The 18,955-nt window shown below is 43.1% G+C and overlaps 1 protein-coding gene across 1 annotated transcript in view; it reads right to left on the bottom strand.

Annotated features, from left to right (window-relative positions):
* The window catches only part of TLL2 (tolloid like 2), an 85,316-nt gene that overhangs the window by 10,744 nt on the left and 55,617 nt on the right, over positions 1-18,955 (bottom strand). Inside the window, exons 8-14 of the mRNA XM_054637526.2 lie at positions 18,098-18,222; positions 14,206-14,321; positions 12,191-12,293; positions 9,272-9,388; positions 5,680-5,825; positions 4,545-4,740; positions 1,248-1,373 (exon numbers count right to left, since the gene is read on the bottom strand). Coding sequence (XP_054493501.2) covers positions 1,248-1,373; positions 4,545-4,740; positions 5,680-5,825; positions 9,272-9,388; positions 12,191-12,293; positions 14,206-14,321; positions 18,098-18,222 — 929 coding nt within the window. The remainder of the gene's footprint in view (positions 1-1,247; positions 1,374-4,544; positions 4,741-5,679; positions 5,826-9,271; positions 9,389-12,190; positions 12,294-14,205; positions 14,322-18,097; positions 18,223-18,955) is intronic.

The raw sequence follows: 18,955 nt of genomic DNA, 5'->3' as shown, positions 1-18,955 counted from the left end.
GACTTAACTGTATTCTCCCATATCCTTAAAAACTTAAGACATCTCAGCTTCATTCTCTTGTGGGAGGAGAGGGCTATTACCTCAAAGGAGTAAACCTCAATTTGCTGTAAAATTGTATTTGCAACAAAGCATTTTTTTTCTTGCTGTTTCTTGAGAATAATGAGATATAGCCACATCTTCAAAACCCACAGGGATAAAAGCTTTCTGTGTCTTGTTCCCAGCATCATTTTGCATTAAGAGGACTAACCCTAACCCAAGGGAGCAGCTTCAACATAAATAGAATAACAAGAAAGTGGTTTTGGAGAAAAAAAAGCAATTTACTCTGATGTATATTGCTACAATTTCAAAGACTATCCTTTCTGTTTTGCCCACAAATGAAGTTTAAAATAGGAGGTTAAGAGTGAAGTTCAGAAAAAAATCCTGCCAAGTTCTAGCAACTTAGCAACCGGCTTGCTAAAATTGCGAGGGATTATGGAGAAAAAAAAAAGCTTTCAGAAGCCTTTTGCACACCTGAGTGCCCTCACTAAGTCAATAGCACGCTTACCCAAAGAGTTTGACAAAAGCAGAAGTCAGGGCAAACCAGGTGATGTTGAGAGCACCACTGATAGCATGTGGAGCTCCCCAAATGTCCCTACAGACAGAGTTTTGAGACAAGAACAATGGATGGATTCTCAGCACACCAGCAGCTGTATTGTTGGTAGAAGCAACACTTGCTGCATGAGATTAACTCTCTAGAAAGCTGACACAAACACCTTCTATTATAGACATGGGGGTTTTTTCTTCATAGAAGAGGAAAGGAGGAAAATTCTCTTCAGTGTGGAAAAGCCTGTTTTGCATGCAGACAAACCACTGATATTTTATTATATGAAGTAAATTCCTTTACGAAAAACAAATAAATTCAGTGTTAGATTTAAATACTTTTGGGCCACTCAATGGTTAGGTTGTAATGCCTGCTTCCTTTATGTTGCACTGTGGGAGATCTGGTCTGAACAGCAATCTCTGGCCATGAAGGACAACTGGCTTTAGGGATGACTAGCAGTATAAACCAGAGCATTTTCAGGGATTTTTGAACCAAAACTTGTTTTTCAATGGAAGATGTTAACAAAAACAAAAATATCTGTTGGGGGAAAATAAAGTGAAATAAAGAGGATGGAGGGGTAAGGAAAATCACACCAAGACTGCTCAATTCCATTTATAGCTGTAGTACCTCTCCTAGAGTCAGATGGCTCAGTCTGTGGGTTACTTACCTTCACAGCTCTTTTTATCAGCTGTCAACTCATAGCCAGGCTCACAGGTGCATTTGTAACTGCCCAGTGTGTTCTCACAGTGCTGCTCACACCCACCATTGTCCGGCAGGGAACATTCATCCATCTCTGTCAGGAGAAAACCAGAGCAAGTAGCACTTTCCTGACCACCCAAACACCCTGATATTCCTCATGCAACCCTTCTGGACAGAAGGAACAGAGCCCAGACTGCTGAGCCAAGGCTGTGAAGCAGGCACTGCAGCAAAGCTCACAAGGGCTGAAATACTCCTAACGCAGAACCATAAAGGATTGCCATGACTGCCACTTGCCAACAGTGCTTTTTCTAGACACAAGCAGGAAAACATTGTATCCTGTAAAGACTTCATTGCCTTTTGTTCTCATATGCCATTTTTGGCTTTGTGTTGTTTGTTTTAAATTCCTCACCCTCTTGAGTAACTTGAGCTACCAGGAACCAACCCACTATGGCACACACAGTAATTGAGCTGAGGGAGGTGATACCCCATGGAACAGGGTGTTGCAAAGGAGATGGCAGGACATGCCAGGATTTGCCCTTTCACAGGCACGTGAGCTGTCCTAGAGTCTGAAGTCAGGTTCTTCAATCACATCTCAACAACCTGAACAGACATTTTAATACAAAGCCCTGGCTTCTCACCCTGACCCCTGATTCCACATGCATCCCTTAACAGGTGGTTTTATTAACGTGGCTGTGGTGGGTTAGCCTCAGCTAGCAGCTGAACTCCCACCTTGCTGTTGGTTCATTCCCTGGCCTGCCACTCCCATGGAATGAGGAAGAAAACAGGAAGAATAAGAGCAAGTTCTGGTTTGAGCAAACAAATTATTTAGAGAAAACATCTTTCTGCTTCCCTTTCTTGGCTCAACTTCACTCCAAGCCCCTCTCCTCCTGCCTTGTACCCCCCTACAAGTTACACTCAGCCCCTTCAGCAAAGCCACGGGTGTGCAAAGGCAGGAGGGGATGGGAAGCCACAGGCAGTACATGACCCTGCTGCTTCTTCTCATTCTTCTCCCCTGCTCCAGGTAGATGAACTAACACTTCAACCATATAAAAATAGGCTTCAATGATACAAACAATTTGTTGCCAAAATGAAGACAACTAACAAGAATAACCCTGGAGGTATCCAGGATTACCTGACTGGGTGGGGGCATGAGGTAATTGCTCTCCATATCTTCCTGGCAATGCATCTTGGGTGTGACCAATGGCTTACCCTTTAAGCTGATTGCAGATTTATTTTCTCTGAAAACTTGAACGTTACCATTGCATGGTCTCACAAAGCATAGCATTCAATTCCATCCTTAACTCTGATCTTTTAGGCTAAGTTATTTTCTTTCAGTGTTGTAAGACATTTAATTGAAACTCTATTCCTTTCCTTATTCATTAAGGCAAAGCTTACCAATCAGCTATGAGAAGCAGTCTGAAGAGTGCCTGCAGAGCCATCTGATTCACTCCTTTTGCTCATGGAGTGTCTGTCTCACAATCCCCCTGGATATAGAGGTAGAGACTGCAGACTTCAGATTCCAGCTTGAAACTCCACATGTAGCCTGCACATGTGTCTACACAGCTTTTGCACACAGACATCAGCTCTACCCACCATGCAAGCTGGCTAGAAATTGTGCAGCTGTGACTACTGTGAGGCTTGGTTCAGGCAAAACCACTTTGCTCCTCAGCTGAATTTACTGACATGGACTTAAAAATGCTCTAACCAAAAATGCTGTAACCACAAGCTACATGGTTTCTGATTCAAATATGAGAAATTCAAGCAGACACTGAAAGATCTAGTCTGACAGCAAAAACTCCACAGAAAATACCTGTGTCTCCAATTGCACTAGTATACAAGTTCACACATTTTTACATTAAAAAAAAAAAAGAAACAAATTCATTTTTGCCTATCTGCATCACAGAGAAAGCACTTCAGGTTCAGGTGTATAACTTTCTTCTCCTACAAACTTGTAGGTGAAACTCAGATTTTAGAGAATGACTTGCTGTGTCTCCATGTAGTGCTAATCTTGAAAGACATCTCTGCCACACTCAGCCTGCACTGTTCACTCCTGAAAGGGCCAAAATATCTTTAGGAAGAAGTATTCTCTGAGCCTTTATGGAACCTGAGAAACTTAAACAAGGAAATTTAGGTACTGTGAGACCTGTCCAGGAACTGAGATCAAATGTGACAGTATTTGCCAGTGATCTTGCAATCACCCTTTGTCACAGTCCATTAAGACCTCTCAAATTTACAGGTGAATATAATCTGTGAATTAAACTTTATTTACTTTTTTTTTTTCACTTAAGTGCATGGTTTAAGAATTATGGGTTATAAATGATGACATTTTATGCCTTGAATGGTGAATAAGTGAATTCATAGGTTAGACTAGTCTGAGCCAAGGGGATTGAGCCCTGACATGTTTGTTTGTTTTAAGTCTGAAGTTCATGAAATAAAGTTTAATTCACAGAATATATTCTCCTGAAAATTTGAGAAACCTAAATGGACCATGATACTCTTCATACAAGACAAAAGTTAAGGTAGGAATAAATAAAGGACTTATGCAATCCAAATATTGGCATTGCAACTATTATTTCTGTACAAGTGCCGCTGAACCTAAGATAAACATGAATGACTGACCCCCAGCAGCTCCACAGGTATTTTCCCAAGCAGTTAGATATTTGCTCTTGCCTCTATCAAGTCACCAGGATGCTGGTAAAGGACCATTTCTAGGGTCTAGCTCTTAAAAAAAAAACCTAAAATCTTAGTTCTACATCTTCCTGAAGAGAATCTTAGTTTAGGAATACATTCGTCTCCTAATCTCCTAAAGGTCTCAGTATTCTTTTACTAGGACTCTACTTGCATTTAGATTTATCCTCTCTCCAGAGGTTTCTTTTGGAATGGAACTTAAGCAGAGAGCTGTTTTTAACACTCCTTGTGCAGTATTAGTACTTTGAAAATGTAAGTGTCCTCTGCTATGGCTAAATAGAGGTTTCATTCCATCCAGCTGTGCAACATTTATGCTGACACCAGCCCAGCAGAGTTTATTTCTGTCCTAATCAGGGAGGAGGTGTTTCTGCCAGTAGAGGCATCAACCCCCTCTACAGTCTCAAAGCAATTTGTACATAAATTCGATATTTGCAAACAAATTGTTCAAAAAAATTCTAAGTACAAGTGGATGGAATGATAAAGTGTGAATTGATAGATAGAATTGATTTGTGGATGGCAGTAGCTTAAGGGATGAATTGTCCCCAGCTTTGACTGTGAGATGTATTAGATCACATACCTTTAAAGAAATTTGCTGCAAAGCCTGCTTTATTGATGGTTGCATCAGATGCAAACTTCATCCATACTTTGTTTGAGCTGGATTTGATGTCTTCTGGCTTCTCGTAGCCACAGAAGTGGCCGAGGAGGGGGCTCTGCTCAGTGAGGCCGTCTCGGATCTCCAGGTAGTCGTAGGAGCAGGCATCATGCCACTCAATCTGCAGTGGGAAAAGTGTCTGTCTGTACCTCACAGTGAGAGTTCTTCAGCCAGGCTAGTGACACAGTTTGACTTTGGCCACAGACCAGCTCCCCAAACAACTGGCTACAGCTAAGTGCTTGCTGTGGCTGCCACTGAGCTCTTCTGCAGCTCAAATTGCATTCGAGCCTAGGCACATCTCAGTTCTGCCACTGCTTCGTGGCTACCCTGCAGTGAAACCCAGCCCCTGACCATCTACAAACTGCTTCTGCAAGAGAAGCTGTAAGAAACAGAGCAGAACAACTGCAAACAAAAAGGCTCAAGGAGCAGCCACGGTGAGGCAGTAGTGTCAGCCCTTTACAGGACACGCATGGTGAGCATACACAAGCCACAGGAGGCTGTGGGATGGACGAGATTTATGCACCAACCAAGGTCCTGCCCACTCCTGTGTGTGACTTAACATCAGCAATCAGAGACTGATCACTGACATGTAGATAAGAGTGTAAGACATCCTATAACCAGCAGAAGAAAACTTTTTGTGATCTCTTCAAAGTCTGTCTGCCATCTGGGAACACGATGTTCTTTTGGGGAGTCACATCCTGCAATCTGACAATTCCCAGTGACACCAATAAGAGTTTTTTTTGATTGTGACCATTTACTTCCATTTGACCAGAGTGAAAATTTAAGGACTCATGAGTCCCTATCTAACATCATCAACACTTTTGAGTTCCTTCTAATTCCTTCTGTCTAGAGTAACAGTTTTTGAAAACTCAGCATATTTTAAACTTCAAAAATCAAAATCTCTGAGAAAATGTCTGGTAAGGTAAATGGTCCTCTGAAGTAGTCAAACAATTTTTTAATTATTACTATTATTATTGTTATTATTACTTTCTTCTTCATTTTAAAGGGTTTGTAGAGGCAAAATAATATCTGCAATATAATATGCAATGATATTTCTCACCTCAAAGGCTTGGAATGTGATTCCTATGTGAAAACCCTCAGAAACTGTGATCTTCCAGATACACTCTTTGGAAGGTCTGTAGTCATCTGGGTAATTGGGAGATTGGATCTGGCCAGCATCTTTGTGTATTTCTCCACCACAAATAGCTTCATAAAAAAGAAACAGCAAACCCATGAGATTGCAAGTTTGTCTCCAGGTAAAGCCCACTCCATACACACCTTTCTCATCAAATCTGTTTCAGTATTGCTTGCTATACAAAGGCAACACACAAGTCATGGACGTTTTTAACATTTTGTTTTATAGCAGTGTCTCCTATCTTGCTGTCCTAGTGTCCTCAGAAGATGAGTTCACTGGGGCAGAGATTTTTTATACATTTCTGTTATTCATACTCCTGCTCACCTTCATATTTCCTTGAAACCTGCTACCAGCACTAAGAACCAAGAAAAGTTGGGGTTGAAGGTGTGGGAGAGGGGAGAAGTTGCAAATCTAATCCAGCCACACGATGGCAATATTAACAAGCACAACTTGAGCTGTTCACCACCAGACCATCAGGCTGACTGCTGTGCATGAAAAATTAAGTTTTGCTGCCAAATATAAGAGTAAGTTTAAATACCAAAATAGAAAATTTAATAGAAATCTAGTTTAATACAAAACTAGTGAATATCTTGAAGACAACAGCAGCTCAGCAAAATTGTCTGCAAGACTATATAAGAAATGAAAGTAAGATCACAGGCTAAAACTTGCGTTACCCACGATGCACGACACACATCTACAAAACACATTAATGTTTTGGCTGTGCCTAAAGTCAAGGAAACAAAAAGCACCAGCAGAAAGTACAAGAGAGATGCTTCTGCAATGACACCTGCCAGATATCAACCATCCTCCCCCTTGGCTTCTCCCCACAAGGCACTGCTTTGCAATTCAGATAGGGGTCTCCATGAAGTGTCCTGCAGATTGCTTCCAGTACAGGGTAACACTGTCTTGGTCTTGCATTGTAAGCTGCTAATGTAACAGAGTTAAAAGCACTGTTTCATTAGTGCAGCTAACCTCTGTTTTACAGAATCAGTGCTAAAGCACCACCAAAAACTTGCACCCAAAAATCCAGCTTCAGAGCACAATTTAGAGTGCAATTTGAGTTCATATATTCAGTGCTACCAGTGGTGCATGAGAATCTCTGAGGGACCCTTTAAAAAACTCTCCCCCACCCATCAAAAAGAGGCCTTCAAGAGCAGAGGACTTTTTTTTCTAAGAGCCATGAAACTGACAGCCAACAAATAATATTTTCTCTATCCACTGCAGAAGTTCACACTGACATACAGCTGAGTGTCAACTATACTTGGAAGAACCTTACTACAAAATGGAAAGAACATCCACGGATAGAGCCCGAGAAGATGGTAAGGATGGCACATTCAGGGCTGTCAGCAGTGCTGTAGGACAAAACCACCAGCATTTTCCCATCTTAAATCTCATGAAAGAAAGGGAACAGAATGACTGAACTAATTGGACACTTTCACTACATAAACTGCCATTTAGGATCAAGTAATTCTACTGTCATGTGGCTGCATGCTTCTGCATCTTTCCTCCCATCCTCTGAAAACTTTAGGGCCAAGACTTGAAGGAATCCAAGCCCAAAAATCAGTCCTCACCCACAGTTTCCAGAAAAGTTTGCATGAGCATTCATATACACTGTCACTAAAGCAGAAGACAGAGAAGCAGTGCTAAATTTGAGGAAGGAGGTCAAAAGAAAAAGAGGAACTTACGGCATCAGAGAAAGGTTTTGGACAAAAATTGATAGAAAATTAAACAATTATATGCAATCCCTCCTGGAAATAAAAGCTACCTTTATTGCCTAAGCACAGAAGTCACAAAACACCTGAGGCAAGCCACTTTCCAAAGGGCAAAAGAAACCAGATATTATCAGAACTTGCCTAAGAGGGAAATAGGGATTAAAGAAGACTTTCGGAAAATCTCCTATTTCAGCAAATAAATTATGGAAAGACATGTAGACAATCTCTCTACCTGCTGTTCTGACAAGAGGAGGCTGAGATATCCAGTGCTTAAGCATTCCCTTCATCATCCAGAGGTAAGAATGAAACTGTGCAATGAGCCATCACTGTGTCTGTAGTACAAGCTGGTTTACACCAGTCATACTCTGTGCTTACTCTCAGGCAAAGCCATGCATTTGGCAGCCTTACAATGGGAAATTTCCTGCAGGAAAGGGTTATATAAAAAGCCACTCCTGAAGAGGCAGGAAAATATGAACTTGGAGTTAGTTTGACCACTAGCTGCACATTCTACCTTCAGTTGCTCTATTCAAAAATCAAGAGATGCAAGCTCATATTTACTGAATCTTCAGGGATCACTTATTAATCAACAGGAAATACAGGAAATTGTCAAGGGAAAACAAAGTCACTTTGCAAAGTGACTTTGGAATGCAGCCAATGTAATTTTTTTTTTCTTCCAATACCATTTAGCAATATGAAGGATGATGCCATACACATTAATTTGATCACTTCCAATTCCAACAAACTACCATAAAAGGGGTGTTACAAACCACATGCTCCAGGCAACAGCTGCTTTTCAGGAGAGATGTTTAAAAAAACCCAACATCAGGCAAGCTAGTTCTGTCTCTGGGGCAACAATTCCTGCAGAAACCAGATATTTCTCCTGTGAAACAGATTTGTTAGCCCCAAACTGCTGTGAAATCCTCATATGCTTTATTTGCACTTCCCCAACAGTCCCATGTTTGCTTCACTTCCCTCTGTTAGCATCATTATTCATGAGTTTATGGGACACTTGGGCACTGGGCTTCCAGCATTATGCTTGCTCCTGTGGCTGAAGAAAGAAGATGATGCAATGTCGGTATCAATACAGTCAACCTCAACACTGTTGACAACACTGGTATTTCTAAAAAAAATGCCTGCTGCCCAGAAAACAATGAGGGCTTTTAATACATTTTACAATCTTTACTGCAAAAAAACCCAAGCATATATGGAAAAGGGAAGTTACTGGTTTTTAATGACTGTGGTAGTATTGTTCCTCCACTGAAGTGGTTTCATCATCTCAGTGCTATGCAAGTTTCTAAAATACCTGACCTGTAGAAGATCTGACATTCTAATTTCCAATTTTCTGGAAGTAAAACATACAAAGGAGAAACAAAAGACTAACCTTTGAATTTGAGAAAAAAACAAAAACACAACCAAACAAATAAAACCACCCCAAGACAATCTATATTAAGTGATATAAAATGTATGATCCCAAACAGAACTTTGCCTGTTCAAATACTGAAATAAACTCTTGCTCCATACACTGCTGCTTGCAGGGGCTGGTTAGATCAAACAGAACCTAGCCTAAGTATGGAAGCTATTGCTCTGTGTTCCCATCTTGTTGTGCACCTCAAAATGTGATAATATAGTTGGAAAATTCATGCCTTGTCTACTGAAACAAGCCACAAAATCTGGCAATTCCCATAAAAACAAAGGCATAGCTGTATCTAACCACACAGTGCAGCAGAACTTCTGCTGATCCCATAAAGCCCTCCATCCTGTTCCATCTGCTCCCTGTGATGCAGACTTCTGGCTAAGGGTTGTACCTTCATAGAGCGCAAAGAAGCCTTTGCCCAGGATGTTACTGCTGCTCCGGAACTCGATCCACAGCCTGCTGTCCGTGGAGATCACTGGTTCAGGAATCTTGTCACCACAAAATCTACCTAGAAGGCAAGAAAGCAACAATAAAGATCTCTACAATCTCCTGAGGGACAGCACAGCATAACGGGCACCTGTGACTCTGGAAAGCAAAGAGTCTTTGATAAAGGAGTGTGCTTGTGTAAACACCTTTCACTCCCATCAGTTGCGCTTTTGAAAAAGTTTCTGTGTCGCCCCCTTCATTAATTCATATTCTTTTTCATTATTAAGTGAAGTAAAGTTCTCTTCAGCTGGGAGTAGAATCCAGTTACAGATGAAGCCTCTATTGCCCTGGTAAATTCAAAAGGGCTCTTGTCTTAATCACGTAATTCAGCAAATGCACTACCATGGTGGGGAAGTATCCCCCTGTCCTTCTAGAGATGTGGCATTAGGGAATGTCCTTTCCACCTGCTAAGTGTCTTGAAAACTCTTTCAGCACTTTGCACCCAGGAGCAAGTACTCCAAGTCAAACCAAGGGCAGGACATGGCCATGCTAATGAGAAAAAAATCACTTCCCTCATTCTCTGTTCAACAAATCCCAGTTAAGCTTCAGCAGTCGTTTAATTTCTTTCAAGAGAAAGAGACCAGGAGCCATTTTGCTCCATGACTGCACTAGCTTTGAGCTCTCTGGCATGTACCAGCACTGGTAAATTCCCAAATTTTGCCAGTAGGAATGAATCCTGAAACAGAACAGCTGCAGATGGCATCTGCAGCTTGGACAACCTCAATAACCCCAATTTGGTGCTCCTATTTTGAAGCCAGAAGCTCCTGACAGAAACAGAGCAAGCACCAAGTATGCACTGATAGGCAGGGACGTGCACTTGGGTCAGGAGCTTGCACAGAGCAAACATGGTTTTTCACTTCAGCTCACACCAGCAGGGCTATACACTGAATTCAACATGGTCTTGGCACCCTGTCCAGCTGAATGCCAGTTGGAATCTGACAGAGGCAAAGAGCACTTCTTGAGGTTGAATTCAGTCAGGACAGCAGTGATAGGGATCCCGGCCTTCCAACACCAGGCAAAGGCATCTTTGAACAACTTCCTGTGGGTATAAACCTGGTTAATGCCTTACCTTCAAGACAACATCGTATTTCCCATTAACTGTCTGGGAATGGCAGTTTCACAACCAGCTTTTTTTTCTTGCAGAGTCACCCATCCAAATATTATCTTGGACCCAGCTTCACTCAGCTACTATTGTGCCCCTAACCTGCCCAGTGCTGTTGGAGCAGTGTGACAGCCCTGCAGCATATCAACAGCATCCCCCATCTCCACTCCCAAAGGGGACGCTAAAAACAGCATCAGCACTGCAAAGCTTCTTCCTCTAGGGTCACTGAGCAACTTCCTCCTGGCTTTAGGCTTGGAGTTTAACAAGGGCGTCAAGAAGAGGAAACACAGATGAGGAACGAGAATGAGCAAGTTCCTAAGAGTGTGATAAAGGGCCCATTCATAAAAAGTTATACACCACTTAAAGGCCGGGTTTTCACACACTTCCCTGGGAAAATATGCAGCACACATGTATTTTTTCTCTCCACAAGAAGCCCATGCTTTCACAATTCACAGTAATCCCCCTCCTCACCCCCTGCTGAATTGCCGTCTGTCTGCCTCTCTGACCTAATTTCATGGGCTCAGCCCCATGCAGGAACCACGGCCACTCATGCAGCATCTCCTTCCAGATGGAAACACTCCCAAGTCCACCTGCACTAGGGGACGGGGAGGTGCTTGGCTTCTGAAGTACCTTTAAATAACTCAGCAGGAAAAAAAAATAACAAGGAGCTAAATTGCAGCTGCTGGAGCAATGTTACCTGACACACATGCAGCAGAGAACAGCAGTATATGCTGCCAACCCCAAAATAGGCAGTAAAGAGTAAAACCAGCTGCCAACTGCCCTGAAAGGGAGGCCCACTGAAACCTGGAAAGCAGCATGGCTTCAGCCTCAGCACCTCACCTGGTACTAGGACTAGGATGTCCAGTGGGGCCAAGGAGAGCACCCAAAACTCCCTAAACCCTCTGACCCGATGCTCACTAGCCCAAGTCCTCTGCTGCAGCATGGGGTGCAGCACCTCTAACAGAGCTGGGGATGATGCCCAACCCGATTGCTTCTTTCCTTTCAGGCAGAAGAGGCTGTTGCAGTGTCACATTTTACATGTTTGGGACACCAAGCTTAGGGGATGAGGTCAGGATCAGAGGCAGAGGCAAAGCAGGTGGGACTCTTGAACCATTCAAGGTGACAGAAGACTTGCAGTTATGATAGCAGGAGGCAGAGAAACAGGGAGGACACAGCAGCTGCACTTCATAGAGATCTCCAGGAGCAGAAGGAGAGCAGAGTCCTTGCACAATTTGACATGGCACAGTCTAGCAAGTTCCCTGCTAGGACTACAGAGGCTCAAAGTAGAAATACTGTGTATTTGTAAACACAGATTCATGAGAAATAATGGCAGGAGCTCAGGTCAGGAACTGTGCAGCTGCTTCATTCTCACTTCCTGACAGTTCTTCCCTGGACTTAGGAAAGAGCAATCACAAAACTCCAGAGACTACATTTTTAGTCTCAGCCAGGGCCCTGGCTCACTTCCCTCCCTGCCTCATTTCTCAAGCTGGAAAAGGAAGGAATAAAGCCTTTGTGACCACAGGGCTTGAAGCATGGATCACTGGGAGTGAATAAAGCACACCGACATCTCTGGATGGAGACACTAAGGGATGGCCAGTGCACAAGCAGGACCTAGGATCCTTCCAAGTAAAGGAAAGTTTGTTTCTGTTAGTTTTCCCCATCTACTCTCCAAAGCATCAAGTAGAATACACAAAATGCAATTAAAATGAGATAGCTACTCACCCAGTAATGGAGCCTTCCTCCAGTAGCCATCACGCACCTCCACATAATCATACCAGCAAAGGCGACTTTTAAATAAGTCCATTGATGTGAAATTTAACATAATCTGAAATGAGAGAGTGCACATTTCTCTTTGGGGAGGGAGTTCCTTTAAAGAGAAGACTCTACAGATTGTTTTATGTTTTATTTTCACTACAGCGCTGCCTAAGTGAGTATGCAAGGCAAAGACAGCTGGGCCGTTTGCAGGATTTGTACACCACCTTTTCTCAAAAATGAAAGGCTTCTCAAGGTGTTTTAATGAAATCATGATAGTATATGACAGCAGAGAGCCCTTTACTATCAATTCTGCAATTCAAATTCAATACTTCTCAGTTACTAAAATGTTACTTTAAAAAAGGCCCAGTTCAGATTTTTAAAATTAAACACTTTGGTTTTGAGTAAGGTGAAAATCATAGAGAAAGATGTTGTCACAAACCACACGTATTTAGGGTCTATACCTGAATATAAATGATATGAGTAAGAAATGTTGAATTTTGCTAATTAGGTTCCACATTCTGACCATCAAACTCACATCATCACTGTAATGCAATTGCATTCAGTGGCTTTAACAAACAGAACTTGGCATTAAAATGTTATTTTCATTTCCTTCCTCTCTAAGATGGATCACTGGTCTAGGTCTGGGAGGTCACCATTGGCATGTACTTGTATTTTTTTTTCTGGCAAGATTTGACCCATGTAATTAATTTACATCCAGAATCTGAACATAGTCACAGAAATGTCTTTATGTTAAAATGGATTTCTCCCCCAAAGTACTGGTTGGGTGTGCAGAGTGCAGTCGTAATGATGTCACTCACTTTTTTTCCACAGTTTTGCATTATTCTGCCTTTAGACAGCAAAAGGAGATTAATCTGTTTCTATGCAGATGAATGCTATAAACCCAGTATCTGTTCTGAGCTAACACCTCAGTGCAACAATTTGCACCAACCACTGCATTGAATTAAACAGGTAAATTGAAGCATTTAATCTGAAATCAATTCTTTATTTCCTTTTTCAACACTAGTGGTTCAGCATTAATTAGATGCTGGGTCCTTCCTGACACAGCTCTGAAGAGGCTGAGAAGCAAAAGGAGAGTTTATAGTAGATTGACACCAGGAAACTCTCAGTGCTATGGTTGTCAAACCTGGACAGCTCTTGGCCCTCCTGCCCCAGCGATGCTCTCCATGCAGCTGGTGGCAGGAGCTCAGCATGGCATGGGACTGGGCTTGCAGGTGACAGAAACAGGTCCCGGAGCCCGGCAGCTGCTGCAAAACAAACGAGCTCTGCGCTTCTCGGTCCGAGCGTGAGCCTTAAGCGTGTCTGGAGGGTCATCCTCAGCAAAGTCACTCTGCCAAGGAGGGGGCTGCTCATTCCTGCAGCCTGGCATGGCGTGACAGGCCTGAAGGGCTGGTGTTGCTGGATTAAGGAAAGATTTCATTTCTACAGGAAGATCAATAAAACAAAAGGAGCTGGGAGGAAGGTGGGCAGGGTGGGTGATTGATGTGCAGCGGGGCTTGGCATTTCCAGGCGGGAAGTGGGAGTGCCCTGACAGGGACATTATGCCTGCATGACAGGGGCAGGCCACGGATGTCACTCACAGCTCCTCAGCTCCCTTCAGGACCCCAGATTGCAGCACATTTTATCTAACTCATCTGACTGGCTTTGGAATGTGTGCTTGCCAAATCTAACAGGTGGCAGGAAATGTCCATGCAGGGTTTAGTCTCAAACTGAGAGGGAGGATCAGAGATCAACACACAGCCCAGATATGTGAGGGGCTCTGCTCCAGCATCACCACTTCTCTCCTCAAAATCACATATTCCTGACTTCAGCTCTCTCCTGAGTGGTGCTCAGGAGCCTTTCTAGGCTCCATTCCTGCACGCCAGGCATGCAGAGATCTTCTGGCAGGTTCTAACACTGTCATCACAGGCAAAACCTCACAAGAGGGAAGTGCAGAGTATACCTTGTGCGGCTGTGGCACCTACCTTCTCCCCTGGGGTCACCGAGATCCTCCAGACACAGTGGGAATAGGAGGGGTAGCCATTTGGAAAGCCAGGGGCTGAGAAATTACCTGTTGAATCTTGCAAGGTCTCTCCACAAGCTGCAGGAGAGGGGAAAAAAAACCTATCAAAAAGGAGTGACTCTGAAAGACATCGTGGTCTACCAAACTGACTGCTCATGGCTGCTGTGTGCAGGCTGGTGGCTGGCACTCCAACAGGGCTTATTCATGGTACTGGCCAGAGGTCACTGACCACCTGAAGCCTTGCCAAAGGGCTGATGTGAAACTTGTCAGAATTTCTGGGATAGAAGATGATCACTGCCAGGACATATGAAACAGCTACTAAAGCAGAACCCTTCTTCCTTCATCATCCTTCCACATGCCAGCACTTTCAGGTTTCAGTTGAGGAATATCTCATTCACTAATCAAATGCAAAGTATTAACCCCATCCCACTTCACAACCCCGTACTGCTGCCAGCAAATCTGTTTTCACTTCATTACAAGCTGCTCAATGAAGTTCTCCTTAGTTACCATTGTAAATTTTCTTTTTTGGGCTTAAAACATCCTACACAAAAGCAGGGCAAGTCCCATCACCCTCATGTTTCAGCTGCCCAGCACCTTCCTGATCACCACACTGCACAGGACAAAATATGAGCACAGCAGTCCATTGCTCTTCAACTTCCTGTTTTGTGGCCTGCTGCAGTTGATGAAATGTAGATCCCAGAGTGACTTTTGGGAAGCAAAGAATATGCACATGCATATGATCCTTTAGGGAACTGCAGCTTCCAACATCTGGAAAAGCTGTGACTACTGTAGTTCTGCTCTCTGAGACAGGATGGCTGAGCTGGAACAAGGACCATCCACACCTGCAGAGCACCTGACTGGCTGGGTGGGAGGACCACAAATATCAAGGCTCCCATTCCCTTGACAGTGCCCACCAGACACATCCAAATGCCAATTGCAAGGAGCAGGGACCTTGGCTTGCCTGCTTCCCAGTTGTTTTTCCTGTTTCACAACCAACCCATATTATAAAGCTCCACTGGACCTGGAACTCTGTTTCCTCAGAGATGGCAAGGCAGCCCCCAAAAATCCTTGACTGAGCAGCAGTGCTTTGAAAGAGCCACAAGGCCTTCCCTTTCTCATAGAAATGCCAGGGGTTGGTCCTCTGCTTGATGCTATCACAGGGTAATTTTGCAGCCATGATTACATTTAGATGGGCAGGTGTGCAGTTGGAGGTGAAAAGAGACAGGTTCCACTGAAAAAAGTGTAATATGTTCAAGCAGGGGAGAAGGAGTCACCTAATCTGCAATTTCCTAATTTCCCTAAGGAAGTTTGATCCACAGCATGGCAGATCAGACTAGATGAAGAAATGTGGGGACACAGAAAGGAGCTTTTTAATTTTTTTTTTAATAAATATGGGATTCCAATCCACAACTCACCAGGATAAATAAATGTTCTTTTTTTCTGCTCAAAAATCTATTTAAACAAACATGAAATTATAAAGGCAGCTCAAAATCAGAGGAAACATGCACAACATGAGCATGCTGATAGGAGATTATTACCCTCAGATGAGAAATAGTGAAGGTTTCCAACAGGCCAGACTTAATTCTCCCAGAATGCAATTACACAATGACTGGCAAGACCCTGTAATTATGAACAGGTACTATTGTGTCTACTTGCAAAGACTACTTTGCTGAAATATGAAAGCAGACCTATCTAACTCTCTGACTCCCCAGACCCTGTGCCAGGCTGGCCTTGCAGCATGGAGCAAAGTGCAGAGCAGTGCAGAGCAGGGGAAGCACAGCAGTGAGCAATGCATCTTTGTGGGGAGAGCACAATCTCTTGCAGAGCACCCTAAAAAGCAATATGACTGTTCTCCACTTAGTAGCAAAGAAGACAAGAAGTCCAAGAAAGCAACTTTTCGGTACTTCTGGGATCCGAGAAACTGAGCAGGTAGAAAGGAACAGAGGTGAAAAGCAAAGAAGTAAGGTGAATGCTTCAGAACTCATTTGTAAATGAAGCAGTTGGGTGACAGGCACTTACAGCTCATCAGCTGGTTATTGGTACACTGTATCCTTTTGAAAATGCCCAGAGAACTGGAGAAAATTATATAATGCAGGACCATTCTCAATTTACTGTTTAACCATTCCTGCACAATTAGCACAGCTACACAAGCCTTTTTCCTTTAGCACAGCATAAGACAGAAGGATGAGCTGTTTTAAAGCTTTTATAGTCACTGTAGTCATCAAATCCTCAACTGTGCAGCCATAGCAAATCTAGCATTAACTACTCTATAGCAGACTGCAACTTGCCTTCCAGAAATTCCTTCAGCGAATTTCATTTCATTTCACCTGGCTTGGCACTAACTTTAACTCAGCAGGTATAAGCTTTGAGGAATTAAGAGCAATTTAGACCAGCAGGGTTTTAGAATGGACAAGCTAAGCAAGCCCTAACTGTAGCAAGCACATGAGGTCCAGTCTAATGAGCTGGAGAGCCCTGTTTCTCACAAGAGACACAGCAGTTGTTCTGGCTGATTCCAGTGCATGCCTGTAACTCATCCTCCACCATACTAGCACTTTTTTTGGGAGATATTATTAGGTATTCTCAGATGGAGACTCTCTTTGTAAAAGGGAAGCCATCTGCCACTCAACTTCTGAATTATGTTGCAGCATTTTACCCTAAAATCCTCAGCTTGCCTGCCGAACAAAGTGTCTTCATCCTAAAGTCTCATTCAGACCCTGCTTGACCACACAGATGAAGTCCTTTGGTTTTGAACCCCTTTGCTTTGTATTTTGCAGAAGAAGAAAACTTTCCAAGCTACAGATTCAAATAGCAGAAGAAGATGTCACTGTCATTAAATATATTGCACCTCTTCTCCTAAGATGCAACTTGTGTATAAATCTTAAGGAAAGAAAAAAAGCAGAACAACAGGTACTTGAAAAAAACAAGTTTAGTAGGCTTAAATCTCTAATTATTTTCCTGCCTAATATGTTCTGAACTGCAATAACCTCTGGTAAAGCTTTGTGAAAAAAAAAAAAAGTAGGAAAAGTTCTACTTCACAAATGGAAAACTTGAGACTCACAGAAGAGTTTGTAGCTTTTAGTTATTACCTCAGGCCAAAGTGGCTTTTCAGCTTGCCTTGAGAAATCTAAATCTGTAATTGATTCTTCCAGCTATGGGAATGAAAAGCCTGGCTGGATTAAGTCTGACTCCAGCAAAAAACATAGTGCAAAAAAAATGAACCCCTAAACTAATCCATGAGATAATTCTGCAAGAACAACATTTTATTCAACCAAAATCAATTTAGAGATAATGATGAGTGTAAAAAGAAAAATGTAATTATGAGGTAAAAAGAAAAAAAAATTAATTAGAACTAACAGACCTACAAGTTACACCACCCATTATAAGATAAAAGCAGTAATCTTCAAACATATAGACCCTAAAGCCCTCAGAATTCATTCTAGACCCTTATGGACTCATACTTTCTGACCTGTAGTTGGATACAGAAAAACAGTGGATTTGCACACCAACGATCCACCACTTTACAGGGCCTCAGTCTACCAGACATTTTTCCACCATTTTGCTAACTCCTAGTCCCCACTCTGTCCATAGCCTTGTGCATCAGTTCAATTTTCTACAAATAGAGCCTACACTGGAGCAATCTGAAGCGCTAAACCCAACAAGAATCCTGGAAAAGTACTAACAGGAGACACATCTTAGGCATGTTCACTTCTCCCCCACAGCTCCAGCCTAAAGCATTTGATAGTCTGTGTTTGTGAGTCTCTTTCCTCAAAGGGTGCTGCTCTTGAGCTCCAATGCTCTCCACATAAGCCATGTGTTTATGGTGAGCTGGCTCCACCTCCCCAGGCCACATTTACCTGGGCACTTGTACAGCTTCCTTGCCTGGGCGATGTCCCCCTGGCTCAGGCGCACACGCTGACCAATGGTCGGCCGCACCCCGTTGTCATCTCGACGGGGAAGGATGGTGTCGAGGAAAACTCCTCTGAAGGGAAGAGCAGAGACACACAGAGCAGTCAAGTAGGGAAGTGACACAATGAACAGAAAGTAGAGCTGGCAGGCCTCCCACACCCATCCCCCTGACCATATATCCCATGCTAACAAGCAGTAGTGGTTCAGCTTCTAATAACTGCTAACTATCTCAAGACAGCCTTCTCACTATAGCAGACAGCTTCCAAATGTACAAGCAAGTCTGCCAAGCCAAATTCCTCTTGGATATCTCAAAATTGCTGCTGCCTCTGTTTGAGGTAGCACATTCCTTGCCATAAATCAGAAAAAGCAATGAAATATTCCTGCAGACAGTTCATGGCACATCTGGCTCAGCTGGAGCACAGATCTGGCGTTTAAGCCAAAGCAGAGGAAGGGGAGTTTTCCCAGTAGTAGATGGGATTGGGCTGGCAGTGTCTGTGGCTACCACAGACAAGTGGAAAAGATCATGTGCTCTACCTTTGTTTTGTATGAGTTTCCAAGCTAGTAACTCCACTTGTCTCTACCTCTTTTCACTTGCTACTATTTCTTCCATGTGCTTCACACTCAGGAGCTCTTTACTGCACTTCTGATCTCAGTCCAGTGAAGGATTTAAGCTCAGGCCCCACTTCTATCAAAATGCAGTCCATGTAGCCAAGCAAGAGCTTGCACACAGAAAGAGACCCCAAGGGAGCATTAGGACTGTAGGGAAGGAGGGAGGGAATCAGAAACCTCAGCTCCAGGTTGGCAAA

The sequence above is a fragment of the Agelaius phoeniceus genome, chromosome 9, assembly GCF_051311805.1.
Source record: "Agelaius phoeniceus isolate bAgePho1 chromosome 9, bAgePho1.hap1, whole genome shotgun sequence".
Taxonomy (NCBI): Eukaryota; Metazoa; Chordata; class Aves; order Passeriformes; family Icteridae; genus Agelaius; species Agelaius phoeniceus.
The sequence above is the reverse complement of the archived record's forward strand: the minus strand, read 5'-3'. Positions and strand labels throughout refer to the sequence as shown.